At 40.5% G+C, this 17,830-nt stretch overlaps 1 protein-coding gene across 1 annotated transcript in view; it reads left to right on the top strand.

Moving 5' to 3' along the window:
* Positions 1-772: 772 nt before the first annotated feature.
* The window catches only part of GPR143 (G protein-coupled receptor 143), a 32,793-nt gene continuing 15,735 nt past the window's right edge, over positions 773-17,830 (top strand). The window contains exons 1-5 of the mRNA XM_074945800.1: positions 773-1,016; positions 3,185-3,294; positions 9,664-9,758; positions 12,420-12,512; positions 14,235-14,344. Of these exons, the coding sequence (XP_074801901.1) occupies positions 773-1,016; positions 3,185-3,294; positions 9,664-9,758; positions 12,420-12,512; positions 14,235-14,344 (652 nt within the window). The remainder of the gene's footprint in view (positions 1,017-3,184; positions 3,295-9,663; positions 9,759-12,419; positions 12,513-14,234; positions 14,345-17,830) is intronic.

The raw sequence follows: 17,830 nt of genomic DNA, 5'->3' as shown, positions 1-17,830 counted from the left end.
CAAACAATACTGCTCAAATTCTGAAGCTGGGCATATCAAATCCTTGAAAAAATAAAAAACTGCTCATGAGAAATCCATGGCCCACAATTTTTTCACTGCTGGATCAGCCCACAGCGTATATATTGTTTCATATATGTTAAAACTTCCCAAGTTCACAGTTTAAAAGGGGTTAAGAATAATAGCTTTAGCCTTGTTTTTACCTTCCTGATTCTATGAGTTAACATTTCTGATTTTAACGAGAGAGGTGGATCTGAGGAGTTGGGTGTGGATTTAGGTTACCTCCTCCTTTTCCAAAAGTCTGGGAGTGCTTGGGTTTGGACCCAGAGCTCAAGTTAATTTGCCATAATTAATGTACGATGTGTGGGATGGGGTTAATTGGGGGCTAAAAGAAAATCTAATGCTCCTACCTTGGGGCCTCGATGCTTATCCATTTTACACCATCTTCAGTGCTCCGAAGGGCTTAGTCCTCCCTCGTCACATACTGTGCAAGCAGAAATATCGGAGTGAACTGTTGCCAGTGGCTCAGAGCAGGGACGGGGTATGTTTCAGATTACAGTGCAATGGTGTTGTTCTGATCTGATCTCCTTTCTAGGGAGAGGCTGAGAGAGGCAGCTTCAGGGGATTTAGCACGAGCAGCAGCACATGATCCATCAGTCGCGTGATTCTCACCACTGAAGGCTAATGGGAAGGATCAAGTAAAAGCTAAATCTCCCTTGCAGAAGCAACAGCAGTTTTTTCTGCTCCTTATCTTCTACCACCATCCAGACCTCCCATGGCTTCTCCCAGGCTAGAGACCTACTGCTGCCCCAACCGGGATGCAGCCACGCAACTGGTGCTGACTTTCCAGCCTGAGGTTTTCTGTGGGGTTTGCATTGGCAGTGCCTCAGTCAGTCTGTTGCTCAGCATCCTGCAGCTCCTTCCCAAGCAGGGACAGAGTTCCCGGAAGATGCAAAAAGCTTCCTCTTCCACCACCATTCTTCTCTTCATCTCCGTTTGTGACCTCCTTGGTGACCTAGGTAAGGACCAGCTTGCTGTGCCTTGCCCTAGAGTGGATTCCCTCTGCCTGGAGGCAGTGTCGCTAAATGGATCCATTTAGCAGCTGAAAGAGCTCTGGGATGGAAGTGTGTCGTTTCTGTTTTGCTGGAGGATTTGGGTTAAGGGATGCTAGGAAATAATGGGTCTTTGATAGAAGAGAGATTTTTTTGAATGTTAGGTTTAAAAGTTCAAATTTAAAATCAAGCACTCTTCAAAATCTGCACCTAAAACTAACAAAATCCAGTCAGACAGATGTTGGAAGTTTTTTCAACAGCTGACAGATCCAAAATTTAAACTGTCCCTAAAGACTAACTTTTAAAAACATTCTTTTGATCCTTAAACACTCCAAACAAAGGCTGTAGCATTATGAAAATGCCAGCTTCTCCACTAGGTAAATCCACAAGTACTCCTCGTTTTTTTTTAAACCCAAGAGTGCTGGTTTAGATTGTGCTATAGATAGGGTATTGAAATCTATAAGAACCTTGCTCATCCAATACCCTGCCTGGTCACAAGGAGAGAGCAGGCTGAGGAAGTGGAAGAATGAGGCAACATGCATGGGCACCCATGTGTCAAAACTAAAGTGGTGTCTAATTCTAACCTGCCAGACTATGAAACGTGCTGCCAAAGTATAAATGAACACTAGTCGCACCATATCCAGAGCTAAATGCAGAACTTCCTCTTCATCCAGGCTTTGCTGCAACTTTTAAAAACATTCTTTTGATCCTTAAACACTCCAAACAAAGGCTGTAGCATTATGAAAATGCCAGCTTCTCCACTAGGCTTCTCCACTCCTCTTCATCCAGGCTTTTGCTGCAACTTTTAAAAACATTCTTTTGATCCTTAAACACTCCAAACAAAGGCTGTAGCATTATGAAAATGCCAGCTTCTCCACTAGGTAAATCCACAAGTACTCCTCGTTTTTTTTTAAACCCAAGAGTGCTGGTTTAGATTGTGCTATAGATAGGGTATTGAAATCTATAAGAACCTTGCTCATCCAATACCCTGCCTGGTCACAAGGAGAGAGCAGGCTGAGGAAGTGGAAGAATGAGGCAACATGCATGGGCACCCATGTGTCAAAACTAAAGTGGTGTCTAATTCTAACCTGCCAGACTATGAAACGTGCTGCCAAAGTATAAATGAACACTAGTCGCACCATATCCAGAGCTAAATGCAGAACTTCCTCTTCATCCAGGCTTTGCTGCAATCATATCTTTATTTTCACATTTTATATAAAATGATGAAATAAATAATATAAATACATAAATAATAATAATAATAATCTGAAGTCCTATGGCTGGGAAGAAGGGAGAGACACCTATAAGTATTGTTTTCTACCTTTGAGATTTGCTCAGATGATACAGTAAAGAGCACCTATATAAGAATCTGGATAGACAGCCTGAAAAGTGTTCCTTTAATTTGATGAGGCCAAAAATGTGAGAGAGGTTTTTCTGTTTGAATTATATTGACAAATCAGAACCAATTGTCTTGTATCATCTTTGTCTGAGACCCTTTGTAATCTTTCCTAGGCAAGGATCAATTCTCATTAAATGGTATATAAAGCATCATGGGTAGTGCTATCACACTGTAATAAGAATAGACATCTTCACTGATTGCAAGCTGTCATGTCTTTTAAAGCAGTATTGGGAAATGTTATTTGTTTCATTCATTTGAAAAAGAAGAAAGGAGTTGTTTTCAAAAATGAGAATAGATTAAGAGTATAAAAATACCTTTAATACTAAAATGTAAAGAGTTAAAGAGAAATGAATGTAAGAACATTGATATATGCAAATATAACAGTGAAAAGAAGTAAAAAGAAAATGCTTTAATTATGAGATTACTTTCATTTGATGACAGCCCGTGAGACGCTATCCAGTTCATTTTAGAGAAATGTGTGTCAGTGTTAATGAAATGAAGTTTTTTTTTAAATAGACAGAACATTTTAGACCACAGCAACTTTAAACTTTGGTGCAGCATTCACTGATAGATTATGGTGGAATTTAATAAATGGAGTTGTCTTGCGCTCAATTCAAGCACAGTTCTTTGCTTTGTTCATGTGTAAAAACAGGCTACAATTTGAAAATGTAACTGTGCAAGTATGTGACTCAAAACATATTAACACATCCAGAACGCTAATGAATTTTCCCATTAGGTATCATTTTCAGATCAGCAGTATGGATAGGCTTCCCTGACTTCATAGCAAACATCTCTGTGGTGAATGGAACTGATGTGCTGCCTTCTGCCTTCTGTGTGGGAAGTGCCGTAAGTACAAAACTCTTTTTTTCTTGCTAGGGACACTAATCTGGTAAAGGAAGCCTTCAGGAAAAACTCTTCCTGATCTAAAGAAAATTGAACTATCATTCAGATCTATAAGTATAATGGGTTTCTGTCTCTCCCAAAGCCATACAAGTCTTGCAGGGTACAAGCGATAAAATAAGAGGGAAATGTATTAATTGCTCACGAGGTACAAGTATTGGCATGCCCGTGCTATGCAGCACCAGCTTTGAGTGGGAGGAGTGCAAGCTATTTCCTGAAAGCTGAGGCCAAAATGTTCACATGTGGGTGCTTAAAGGTAGGTGCTTAAATCATAAGAGAGGTTTGATTTTCAGAGGTGCTAAATACACACAAGCCCAGTGAAGTCAATAAGGTAATTCAGATGTACAGTGATTTAGGACAAAATCGAGCTCTGGGTTTGTATGGGACAAAGGTAAATGGGTCTCTGAGTGAGGTACTTTGTAATTACATACTGTACTGTATGCTGAAAATCAGACAGGAAATCTCAGGTGGGGAGTTTACCCTTCTTGTGAAATGAAAAATATGTTTGGCCTGAATAATTTTGGAGTGCTTGAAAATCTCTTAGGAATCTCAAAGTGACAAAACTGTTTGTAGGGGTTTATTACACTGTCATTCATACTTTAACTGAATGTGGTTCAAATATGGGCTGATGTATAAACTTAAATGGCATATAAATGCTATATCTGGCCAATACTCATTTCAATTCACAGTTTTTACAGTAATATGGAGTCTGACAAATAGGACAGAACAAAGACTTATGAAAAGCCAGTGAGAATATTGAGTACCCAAGGAATTTCTGACCACGCATGTATAGTTACAATCTAAATGTTGCTAAAGTATCTCTTTCTACACTAAAACAAAAATCTGATTAGGTTTCAAAAGGCATAATATCATGGTGCTGTACAGAAGCCTGTAACCAACTGCTACAAATCTGAATGATAATTTCCACATTGAACTATATGTACCATACAGCCAAAAACCAATCACACTACAACCTTTTCTAATCCCCCTCTATTTCCCATCACACACCTTCTCAGCCTTGCCAGGTACAAGTAGAAAAAACGAGGGGAAACCATTATCCCTTGTTCAGTGTGTACAAGCTTGTATCATAGTCCAAGCCTGATTTTTTAAAAAAAAAAGAGAAAACTTTGCCAACATAAAAATTTTGCAACAGTGAAGTGCCATTCCTAAAACATCGTAATTTCACTGTGTTAACATTGAATGAATACTTGAAACAAATTTTTTTTACCATTCATACTGTTTATTTTTTGTATTGACAAATAACCCTCTTCCTCCTCCCCTCTCCCACCTTATTCTCATTAGAATTCATGAAACCACGTATAGTCATGTCAAATGTCTTTTAATCCTATTCTTGTTTTTGTTTAAAAAATAAAACGCCATGCGTTCTGGCCTTAAACCAGATAGGCCTTGATTCGTCCCCTGAGGAGACCCCCCCCATACAAGTAGGGGAAAGTGACTCCCAAGTAGATACACCCCCAAGAAAGAACAGATTGTGTTTACAATGCCGCATTCCCAGAGGTTTCCGCCAGGACTGGCGGTTCTACTTGGTAGCCAGCAGAGGCTATCCAAGGATGAGTGGAATGACAATGCATCCACTTCCTGCTGACTTTTCCCCATAGATTCCAGGGCCAGAAGGGACCACCGTAGAGCAAATCTTTTAGAAGAATCACCACCAATCTTGATTTAAAAATTGCCAAGGATTGTGAATTTAACACAACCCTTAGTAACTTTTGCCAATGGTTAATTACTCTCATTGTTAAAGATTTATGCCTAATTTCCAACCTGAATATGTCTAGCTTCAGATTCCAGCCAGAGGCAGTGGAGCCTTTCCAAAAGTGTGGGGGGGGGCAAAGGGGGGGCACCCTCCCTGCCCCTTCTGTCTGAAGCCCGCCCCTGGCCAAGCTAGAAGCCAGAGCAGGCCATGAACCGTGGACCCTCGGCCTCGGGGGGAAGAGGAGAGGCAGGGGTGGGGCCCATGGCAAAAAGTGGACAGGTGGAAAGTGGGAGGGCCATGGCTCCCTTGCCCCCCCTCTTCTGGCACCCCTGATTCCAACCATTGGATTGTAGTATACCTTTCTCTGCTAGATTGAAGAGCCCATTATCAAATTTATATTTCCCATGCAGACACCCTTAGTGTTCTCTTTTGTTAAGCTTAATAGATTGAACTCCTTGAGTCTATCACTGTAAGACAAGGCACTAAAGGCACGAATCCTTTCATCATTCTCATTCTGATCCCGCTCCAATTTAGCAACGTTCCTCTTAAATTGTGGACATCATAACTGGACACAGTATTCCAGGAGCAGTCACACCAGTGCCAAACACAGATTCTCCTGTTTATGCATCCAAGGATTATGTTAACCCTTTTAGCCACAGCATCACACTGGGAGTTCATGTCCAGCTAGTTATCCACCTTCCCTGCCAAAATCTTTTTCAGAGACACTGCTTTCCAGGATAGAGTCCCCCATCCTGTAAGTAGGGCCTACATTCTTTGTTCCTAGAGGAATACATTTAGAATTAGACAGATTAAAACACATATAGTTTGCTTGCGCCCATCTTACCAAAAAATCCAGATCTCTTTGAATCAGTGACCTGTCATTGTCATTTACAACTCTCCTAATTTTTGTGTCATCTGGAAACTTTATCAGTGATGATGTTACATTTTCTTCCAGGTCATTGATAAAAATATTAAATAGAATAGGGCCAATAACAGATCACAGTGGTCGATGATTCCCCATTTTCAATTACATTTTGAGACCTATAGTTAGCTAGCTTCTAATCCATTTAATGCATGCCATGTTGATCTTGTAGTTCTTTAATCAAAATGTTGTGTGGTACCAAGACAAATGCCTTACAGGAGTCTAAGTTTATTACATCAACACGATTACCTTTATCAACTAAACTTGTAATCTTTATCAAAAAAGATGATGAAATTAGTTTGACTGGATCTATTTTCCATAAATCCACATTGATTTGCATTAATTATATTACCCTCCTTTAATTCTTTATCAGCTGAGTCCGGTATTAGCTGCCCCATTATCTTGCTCAGGACTGATGTCAGACTTACCGGCCTATAATTACCCAGGTCTTTTCGTATACTCTTCTTAAAAACTGGCACATTGGCTTTCTTCTACTCTATGGAAACTTCCCCACAGTTTCAAGACTTATTTAAAATAAACATTACAGTCCATTTAGCTACTCAGGCAACTCTTTTAAAATTCTTAGATGCTAGTTATCTGGGCCTGCTGATTTAAAAATATCTAATTTCACTAGCTGCTGTTCAACATCCTCCTGAGATACAAGTGGAATGGAAAGAGCATTATAAGATGATGGCTACATCTGCTTTGTTCCCTAAATACAGAAAAAATATGTATTAAACACTTCTGTATTTTCTGTATTATTATTGATATTTCTACCATTGACATCTAGTAATGGATGAATACCATTGTTAGGATTTTTTTTGTTCCTAATATATTTTAAAAAATTCTTCTTTTTGTGCTTAACTCTGCTGGCCGTAGATTTCTTCTTGTGTCCCTTTGATTCCATCACCAATTTTCTACAATTTCTAACTTCTCATTTGTATTTATTACTATCAACTTCCCTTTTCTTCTATTTGTTTTAATATATAAAATGGCTGCCTCACTTCCTTTCTAAACCAGGTTGATTTTTCAACCAATATGGCCTTCTTCCTCAATTGTGGGACTGTGGTTTTTTGGGCCATCTCGAAAGGCGTTCTTAAACAATTCCAAATTATTATTAGTCTTTTCCTGATTAAATTCTTCCTCCCATCTTATCTGGATCATCATCATTCTCTGTTTTGTGAAATTAACACTTTTAAAGCACCTATTATAAATATCATTGGTCTGGACTTTATTCTGCTTGCACATTATAAAGATGATCAAGTCATCGTGGCTTCTACCTGAGTTACCATTAATTTTTATTTCTGTGATCAGTTCTTCTGTAGCTGTCAAAAGGAGGTCTGAAATAGAATTCCCCTATGTTGGATGCCACACTTTTTGCCATCTGTAGTATTTAGAAATCCCAAGGATGTTTTAGTTCTGGTAGCATGGACCTCCAGCATACGTCCCTCTGATTGAATTCCCCCAGGGCCACAGAGCTTTCCCCCCCTACACATTATAGATAGGTGCATAAGGAGCCAGTCAGTCTCTTCCCAAGTGTGATTTGGTGGTCAGTAGCAGACATCTACTAATACCACATCTTGGACAGATGAAGCACAAGTCTGTCTGAGGCAGCATTGACTAGCTCCATCTTCCCTAATGAAGTGGAAGAAGCCAGTGCAATCTTGAGCGAATCAAGCCCACAGACTCTTTTAGATGGAATTTTAAAAATATTATCTTTCAAATGGAAATCTTACAAAGAAAAAAATAATGTAAAACTAAGCTCAAGTTATACACTGAATGCTATGAATAAAGTGCATTCCAGTGATGAATGTACTGGAGCCTGAAGGTGTATTGATTCATAGACTCATAGATATTAAGGCCAGAAGGGACCATTATGATCATCTAGTCCGACCTCCTGCACAATGCAGGCCACCGAATCTCACCCACTCACTCCTGCGATAAACCTCTCACCAATGTCTGAGCTATTGAAGTTCTCAAACCATGGTTTAAAGACTTCAAGGTGCAGAGAATCCTCCAGCAAGTGACTTTAGTGACTGAGCCAAGGATCAACATCTCTGGGTAAAGGGAGTATTTTCAGATTGTGGAGGAGGGAATACCAGGGATTTGTTTTCAGAGCTGATGTTTGGCTTAATAGCAAGCATGTTGGTCTCTGCCTGGTAAAGGATTGCTACTATGGACCCATGGCAAAGGATATTCAGATGAAAATGGAGCCAAAATGAAAGAGGGGCTCAGAGGAACATTAAATTGAATAGTAAAAATGTTCCAGACTAATGAAAAAGGGGGGGAAAGTATGCTGTAAAAGAACCAGTTCATTGGGGAAAGAATTTTGGAATGCGTAAACACAGCGGAAAAGGTCAGATATCTTTATGTATACTCGTGAGAAAACATGAGAATTCTCAGCTGTCAAATACAGTGGAATGTAGCTTGCCTTAAACCTGTACACAGTACTTTGCTTTGGGTCATTAGTGAAAAAAACCATCAGAGTTAAAGTGTGGACATTTCATTACCACCCTTCTCTTTTTTTGTTCCTCTTGGGAACAGAGATTGTTGGCTAGATAATAATTTCCTTTTACATTCAGTTCCCAGAATATGATGGTACAGTATAACTACAATGATTAAGAGATACAAGTCCTTCTCTCATGTCTCAGGGGCTGGTCTACACTAAAGCTGTAAGTCGACCTAAGTTATGCTACTTCAGTTACATAAGTTAGGCCATGTCTACACTACCCGCCGGATCGGCGGGTAGTGCTCGATCTATCGGGGATCGATTTATCGCGTCTAGTGCAGACACAATAAATTGATCCCCGATCTCTCTGCCATCGACTCCGGAACTCCACCAGGGCAAGAGGCGGAAGCGGAGTCAACGGGGGAGCAGCGGCCGTTGATCCCGTGCCATGAGGACGCGAAGTAAGTGATTCTAAGTTGATCTAAGATACGTCGACTTCAGCTACGCTATTCTCATAGCTGAAGTTGCGTATCTTAGATCGATCCCCCCTCCCCCCCCCAGTGTAGATCAGGCCTTACTTAACTGAAGTTGACGTAACTTAGGTCAACTTACAGTGGTGTCTACATCGTGCTGTGTTGACAGGGATGCTCTCCCGCTGACTTACCTTCCACCTCTCAGGGAGGTGGAGTACAGATGTTGACAGGAGAGCACTCTGCTGTCAACTTAGCTTGTCTTCACCAGACCTGCTAAATCAACACTGATGCATCAATCGCAGCAGTGCTGATTTAGCTGCAAGTATAGACAAGCCCTCAGCTACAGGAGCGGCACTAATGTGCAAATACAGTAATTTCAAACATTCTCACTATAAATCTCTTTATGAATGGAGCAAAAGATGGTTTACTTTTGGACGCACATGTAAAATTCAGAGTTAAGGTTAGGCAAGGTTAATATCTCTTCTGGGCAGGAGTAAAACAAGCTTATCAAAAGGGGTCAAATGCTGCTCAACCTACTCATGTGAATAGACCAGTTGGCTTCAGTGGGACTACTTCTGTGATTCTGAGCAAGATTTGGCCCTTCATGGATCTCTGTTGCAAAAACACACACATTCCATTAAACATGCTTGAATGAAGCCTCATCAGGGCTAGAAGTAACAGGGAATTTTATTTTGTCCTGGTCACTTAGAGACTTTGTCAGCAGCTGTGACACAATGGAATCTTTTTCCTTTTGCAGATGTGGATCCAGCTCTTGTACAGTGCTGGCTTCTGGTGGCTGTTTTGCTACGCTGTAGATTCCTACTTGGTGGTTAGAAGATCAGCAGGGCTAAGGTACCAAAGTGAAATTAACTAATTTTTAATTTGAACTAATTAAAGATCTAAAAGTAGCTTTACTTCCTACATTAGGTGCGCATGTTTGTATGCATGTATTCAGGCACATAAATGAAGCATGCACAAACATTTGATGTGCATATGCAAACCACGTATTAGTATGGGTGCATGGTATGCTAGGTGCTTAAAGGGCCATGACTATGCTCCAGAATTGATTATGAACTTGCATGCAGTTGCATGCACCTAAACTTTGAAAATCTGGGGTGAAATCCTACCTCCATTGAAGATTCCAGTGGACCCAAGATTTCACCCCAGTCCCCAATCTACACCGTGAATTGAACCTTGTAGCAATAAAATGTTACTCTGAAAAAAAAAGTGTTGAAATACACCTAGAATTTTTGCTTCAGGATTTGAGGTTTTGTCTACTTTTCAAAGCTGTTGTTAGTGTCCTGTTGATGTTTTCATTTTATAGAACATCTTTTTCAAGAAAAGAAAAAAATAATCTTATGTATTATATGTCTTCTATAGTGCCCATCCCTGGAGTATCTAAACACTCTGGCATGAATAGAATCATAGAAATGTAGGGCTGAAAGTGACCTCAAGAAGTCATCAAGTCCAGTCCTCTGTGCTCTGGCAGTACCAAGTAAACCTAGACCATCCCTGACAGGAGTTTGTCCAACTTGTTTTCAAACGCTTCCAATGATGACCTCCCTTGGAAGTCTATTGCGGAGTTTAACTACCCTTATGGTTAGAAAGTTTTTCCTAATACCAAACCTAAATCTCCCTTGCTGCAGATTAAGCTCATTACTTCTTCTCCAACCTTCAGTGGACATGGAGAATAGTTGGTCACCATCCTCTTTATAAAAGCCCTAAACATATTGGAAGACATATCAGGTCACCCTTCAGTCATCTTTTCTCAAGACTAAACATGCCCAATTTTTTCAACCTTTCCTCATTGGTCAGGTTTTCTAATTTTTTTTTTAATCATTTTTGTTGCTCTCCTCTGGACTCTTTCCAATTTGTCCACATCCTTTCTAAATTGTGGTACCCAGAATTGAACACAATACTCCAGCTGGTGCCTCAGCAGTGCTGAATACAGCAGAACAATTATCTCCTGTGGTATACATACAACACTCCTTTTAAAACACCCCAGCATATTAGTCTCTTTTTCAAGCTGCATCACATTCACAACTCATATTCAGTTTGTGGTCCACTATAATCCCCAGATCCTTTTCAGGAGAAACACCACCTAGCCAGTTATTCCCCATTTTGTTGTGGTGCATTTGATTTTTTCCTTCCTAAGTGAAGTACTTTGAACTTGTCTTTATTGAATTTCATTTAGTTGAATTCAGATCAATTCTTCCATTTGTCAAGGTTATTTTGAATTTTAAACCAGGCCTCTAAGTGCTCCCTCCCAATTTTGTGTCATCTGCAAATGTTTTAAGCATACTCTATTCTATTATTCAACTCATTAATGAAAATATTGAACAATACTGGGCCCAGGAGGAACCCCAGTAGATATACCCTCCCAATTTGACAGCCAACTCTTTGAGTACAATGGCCATGCTGTTATACTAGAGACAAAATATAAAGGTTTTTCTAAATTGGCTGCCAGTTTTTGGAGTTAGAAGAACAAAAAGACCTTCAGTTTGCCAGTACTGACCACAGAATTATGTGATATTATACCCAGACAATATTGAGCAATCAGATATTGGAGACATAGTGCAATTGGCAGATGTTATTATGTGCATCTCCAGAACAAGAAAAAAAAATCCCTGATTTAAACTAGTATTAACCCTAGCCTGTATAGGACAAACTTGAATTTTATTTGTATAGTGAAGCTTTGATGCCCAGGAATTATGGAACTGTTAAGCAGTAACAAGCTAGACTACTTGATTTCTAGTGTTTATTATGAAAATTCTTCACATATTTTACCCTAATTATTTCCATCAAGGTTATCTAAATTCCCAGTGCCAGACAAGGCTATGCACTGTAATGACATTCATATTATTTCCTATGGGCAGTGATTCAAGTGTTCATAGACATGTATACATAAGTCACACCATTTTAGCCTGAGGCAATATGGGCTTGATTCTGCTCTCACCAAAATCAGTGGCAAAACTTTCAGGTCCTGACTCACAGCCTACTGAAGTCAATAGAAAAACTCCCATTGACTTCAGCAGGGTCTGGATCAGGCCCTTGCTGATGTGGATGAAGCAAAATGTGATCATAACTGTTAAAATTTGTGATTTCCAAATACCCAAAAGGGCTGACCATTCATGATGTTTGGGGAGCCCTTCTTCCTTCTCCGTGTAGCTTGTCCCATCCCAAGCTCCACCTCCATTGGTCACAGGAAGGGAGGGAGCCTGGAGGGACGACTGGAGGCTTGTGTGGGCAAGAATCACTTACAGCTCTGTTGACAGGGAGGGACAGAGGCAGGGCCCCTTATCTCAACCTGAACAATTGAGTTGACTTAGCCCAACTCTTATTTTTCCCAACCCGCTTTACCATTTCCCAGTTACTGTACTGCCGGTGGAGCGTTGTTCTACCTGCATATATGTACAATTCTTTTGAATGGTTGCAATGTGAAATTCTAAAGCAATTCCAAATGCACATGATGAGTGATATTAACAGCTTCTTTTCCATTTCATGTGCTTCCAGTACAATTGTGTTGTACCACATGATGACATGGGGCCTGGCAATCCTGCTGTGTGTGGAAGGAATTGCCATGCTTTACTACCCTTCCATTGCTAGGTAAGCGAGGCATTAATTAAAAAAATCTAGCTCTGTGATTACTTGAATGTCTTTGTCAGGTTTGGAGATGGAGGGTCAAGTTTTTACCCCAATTACAAGAGTGTAAATGCCAAATACTGGAGTCAATGAAGTTACTCCGGATTTACAGTAAGGAATGTCAGAGCAAATTTGGCCCTACGTGAATTAAGCTATGTCTACATTAGAGACCTTATAGTAGCACAGCTGTGCCGATATAGCTGCACTGCTGTAAGATCTCTCATATAGCCGCTCTATGCCGACAGGAGAGAGCTCTCCCATCAATATAATTAAACCACCCGCAACGAGCGGTGGTAGCTATGTTGGCGGGAGAAGCTTTCCTGCTGCCATAGCACTGTGCACACTACCACTTATGCCAGGGAAACTTGTCACTCAGGGGGGGGGGTGTTTTTTCACACCCCTGAGCGACATAAGTTTTGCCAACGTAAGTGGTAGAGTAGCATGGCCTTAAAAATATTATATCCTACTTCTCTCATGCCCTATGCTCTGTTCATCCAACTCTTCTACTCATGACTCTCCACTTTAGTATCAGGCTAACTCCTATGCCTGAAACAGCCTGCCTATGCTTGTGTGACCCCTTCCTCTTTTAAATTCCTCCTCAAAACTCACTTTTCCTTCAATCGCTGATTATGCACCAGCACCATCTACTCCTACTTTGGGTCCCAATCACTGAAAAACCAACAACTAGTGAAGTCCCAAAGATGTTCTTATACTTGTTGTGTATGGTTTGATCACGGAATAACTTAACTTTGGTATTTATCAACTTAAACGATTTATATACATAACTCAGAGTCAATGGGTATGTCTACACTGCAGTTGGGAGGCATGATTCCCAGCGTAGGTAGACAGACATGAGCTAGCGTGCTAAAAATAGCGGTGTAGACATTGCAGTACGGGTGCACATTCACATTGCTATTTTTAGCATGCTCTCTCAAGCAGAGCTAGCACAAGTCTGTCCAGAGTGCTGAAAAAAATCACATCTCCCAGCTGCAGGGTAGACGTACCCAATATGACTCTGCAGTTATCTGTTTGGGTTTCTGCCAGGACCAGAGGGAAACATGCCACATAAAATTGGTGCTTACTTGCCCCATAGCCCATCCCTGACATGGCCATGGAAAGTGGGGGCATTAAGGCTTCCACAGGCTCCTAGAGAGGGAGAAGATCATGCCAAAGAAGTCCTGTGTCCTATTATCCCTTCTTCTCCCATGCTGTCTTAGCTTCTTTTTTTTCCTTCCACCTAAATTGTTGGAAGGAAGCATTGGCTCACGAGGGCCACATACAAAGAAACTCGACCGTATTTCAATAAGAAAAGGAGTACTTGTGGCACCTTAGAGACTAACCAATTTATTTGAGCATAAGCTTTCGTGAGCTACAGCTCACTTCATCGGATGCCGATGAAGTGAGCTGTAGCTCATGAAAGCTTATGCTCAAATAAATTGGTTAGTCTCTAAGGTGCCACAAGTCCTCCTTTCCTTTTTGCAAATACAGACTAACACGGCTGTTACTCTGAAACCTGTATTTCAATAGTCTGCTTTGTGACTCACTTGAGCTGGCCAGAATCAATGTGTCATGACATTTTTGGATCTGTTTATTTCATTCCATATTTTTAGCTAAATGTGATGTAAGTAGAATAGCCAAGACTACAAGGTGTGAAGAAGAATTAATCTTTTAATGGTCTCTTCTCAGTTGTGAAAATGGCCTGCAGCATGCAATTCCTCATTACGTCACGACCTATGCTCCACTTCTGCTAGTTTTGGTGGCCAATCCAATCCTCTTTAGGAGGACGGTAACAGGAGGTAAGTTCCTAAATGCCACATTAGTTAGTATATGTGAGGTAAAAACATAATAATCATGTAAAAGCTATGTCTGTATATCCTGTTCTGTGGGGGAGTCTTTTATGAACAAAGCCATGGAAGGATGCAGCTAGTCCAGGGAAAGAAATGCACCACGCTTTTTTAGCATAACAGCTAGGTACCAAAAGCAAGGCTCTGTCGACATTGGGGATTTGCTCCAGGTATGGGCATTGGTGGCCAACAACACCATCAACGTAGATGTGCTGATACAAAACACTATTGTAGAGGGCCAAAACTGCATTGCATCTTCTTGAAATTTAGCAGTCTGCCCTGGTACTTGTAGCAGTCTGAACTGTCTATGCTAGGGGCTTGAACTGGTGCAGCTATAGTTGGCCACTGAGAGTTGAAGTCAGGATTATTCTCTAGTGTAGACAAGGTCTAAGTCACTAAGATATTGTAATGAAATGCAACTCCATTGGCTTCTCTGCAGCCCTCTCATTAATTGCACCTGGAGTCAGTTATTAGTTTTATATGTGGTCAAATATGATTGGAATTTGGTTACTCATGACTTTGATGTTAGGAACAAAGGCCTGAAATTGGGCTTGTACACAACTTCATCAGGGGTCTGATGACCACATCTAACTTATTTTTACATTAGAGAGAGGAGCCTGAAATAAAACCTTGTAGCCAAACAATCCCAGACTTTGTATTTAATATTACACCCACCCAATGCTCAGTGTATTACCTAATATAAATCCACAAGTTTTCATCAAAATATACACATACTAAAATATATAAAAAAACTCCTGAAAAACCACCAATCCCATTCCAAATGCAATCTCTGTCCCATCTTCCCTTCCATCCCTCATTCTGTAATCCCCACTTCCAAGAAAAGGCTGAGAAAACAGACAGGTTTTTAATAATAATAAAAGAAATAAATAATAATAATATTTTGTATTGTGTATATCCTAGAGGCTCCAGCCAGAACCAAGACCTCATTGTGCCAGGCACTGTACACACAGAACAAAAAGACTGTTCTGCCATATCCACCATACCAGGGTTCTGGTGAACCACAGAAGGAAGTACGTTTCAGAGCCAAGAGCCCTCACCGAGAACACAGTCCATTTAGATGAGGAGGGGGCGCTCAGCTTATTAGTAGATCATAGCTACCATGGTACCATATGAGAAGGAAAGTAGTCTCTCTTTCTCAGACAGCCAAAGCCTTTAAACGGTCAAAAACTCTTTAAACCTCACTCAGAAATCTGCTGGTAGTCAGAGCAGAGCACAGATGTAAACTGTTCTCTGATAATAAGCAAATAAAAGGGGACAAACTCCTTTCCAAGCACAGATGACTGACTTGGCAACTGCAGCTACCTGGGCATCCAGGAGCAGCTACATGTTGATCAAGGTATGAAGCACATTATCCACAGCCAATAAGGAAGTCTATTCTGCTGTTGCCTTGGTACCTGCAGCTCTATAGGTATATAGAGGCTACACTTCTTTATTTTCTCTTCAGTGAATACGGGTTACTTCAGGCTGCACCTTAGGCTTCCATGCTGTAAAGTGAACCAATATTGATTACTGGAGCAGCCATATACTTTCAGTCTCCCTATTTTACATTAATCAAAAACAACAAACAAGACTAAAGTCTTCATGAGAGCGCACAAAGTGTGCCTGCGTCCCCTATGAATGTCTGTATTGCACACAACCTAGCTGCCCATCTCTGCGGGGGGAGTCCTAAGTGACTTACAGGTGCAGAACTCAGAAAACAAAGGCATAGCAATTGCATAGTTAAACACACTATCGAAACACTTGTTTCATGTTAAGTTTTTAAAAGGTAAAACAGTTATGACCCCTCCTGTTACTTTCCATTTTAAATGGGGCTGATAGAAAGCCAGTGGCAAGTTCTGATGCCACCACTCACTTTTGGATGACACTGTTTTCTTTAATTGCTAAATGGATAAAGGAGATTATTTAATGAGTCACCCTCCATCTTCTAAACTATCCTGCATAGAATTATAGAAATGTAGGGCTGGAAGAGACCTTGAAGTCATCAAGTCCAGTCCCCTGCGCTGAGGCAGGACCAAGTAAACCTAGACCATCCCTGGCAGGTGTTTGCCCAACTTGTTTTTTTAAAAACCTCCATTGATGGGGATTCCACAACATCCTTTGTAAACCTATATCAGAGCTTAACTAGCCTTTTAGTTAGAAATTTTTTCCCTAATATCTAACCTAAATCTTCCTGCAGATTAAGCCCATTGCCTTGTCCACCTACCTTCAGTGGACATGGAGAACAATTATTTACCATCCTCTTTAAAACAGCACTTAACAAACTTGAAGGCTGTTATAAAGATCCTACCCTCCCACCGCAACTTTCAAGACTAAACATACAGAGGTTTTTTTAACCTTTCCTCACAGGTTAGGATTTTGAAAACTTTTATCATTTTTGTGCTCTCCTCTGGACACTCTTCAAATTGTCCATATCTTTTCTAAAGAGTGGTGCCCAGAACTGGACACAATACTAATAGCTGGGGCCTCACAGTGCCAAGTAGAGTGGAACAATTACCTCCTGTGTCTTACATATGACGCTCTTGTTAATACACCCCAGAATATTAGGCTTTTCTGCAACTGCATCCCATTGTTGATTCCATCAATTTATGATACACTATAACCCCCAGATCCTGTTACCATCTAGCCAGTTATTCCCCATTTTGTAGCTGTTCATTTGATTTTTTTCTTCCTAAGTGAAGTACTTTGCACTGTCTCTATTGAATTTCACCTTCTTGAATTCAGACCAATTCTCCAATTTCTAAAGGTCATTTTTAATTCTAATCCAATCCTCCAAATGCTCACAACCCCTCCCAGCTTGGTGTCATCCACAAATTTTATAAGCATACTCTCCACTTCATTAATGAAAATACTGAGTAGAAGTGGACCCAGGTCTGACCCCAGAAGGACCCCACTAGATACACCCTCCCAGTTTGACAGCAAACCACTGATAGCTACTGTTTGAGTATAGTCGTTCAACCAGTTGTGATCCACCTTACCGTAATTTCATCTAGACCTCATTTCCCTAGTTTGCTTATGAGAAAGTCACGTGGGACTGCATCAGAAGCCTTACTAAATTCAAGATCTATCATGTCTGGTGCTTCCTCCCTTATCCACTTGGCCAGTAAACCCATCAAAAAAGGAAATTAGGTTGGTTTGGCATGATTTGTTCTTCACAAATCCTGCTGCCTATTCCTTATAACCCTATTTTCCTCTAGGTGCTTACAAATTGATCATTTAATCATTTGTTTCAGTATTTTTCCCAGTATAAAAGTTAGGCTGACTGGTCTATAGTTTCCCAGATCTTCTTTGTTCCCCCTTTTAAAGATAAGTGCTATGTTTGCCTTTCTCTGGTCTTCTGGGACCTTACCTATGTGCTCCAGGAGTTGTCTAAGATAATTGCTAACATTTCTGAGATTGCTTCAGCTCGTTCCTTAAGTA

This window comes from Natator depressus, chromosome 1, assembly GCF_965152275.1.
Source record: "Natator depressus isolate rNatDep1 chromosome 1, rNatDep2.hap1, whole genome shotgun sequence".
Classification (NCBI taxonomy): Eukaryota; Metazoa; Chordata; order Testudines; family Cheloniidae; genus Natator; species Natator depressus.
Note: the sequence above shows the minus strand (reverse complement) of the source record. Positions and strands in the feature narration are given on the sequence as shown.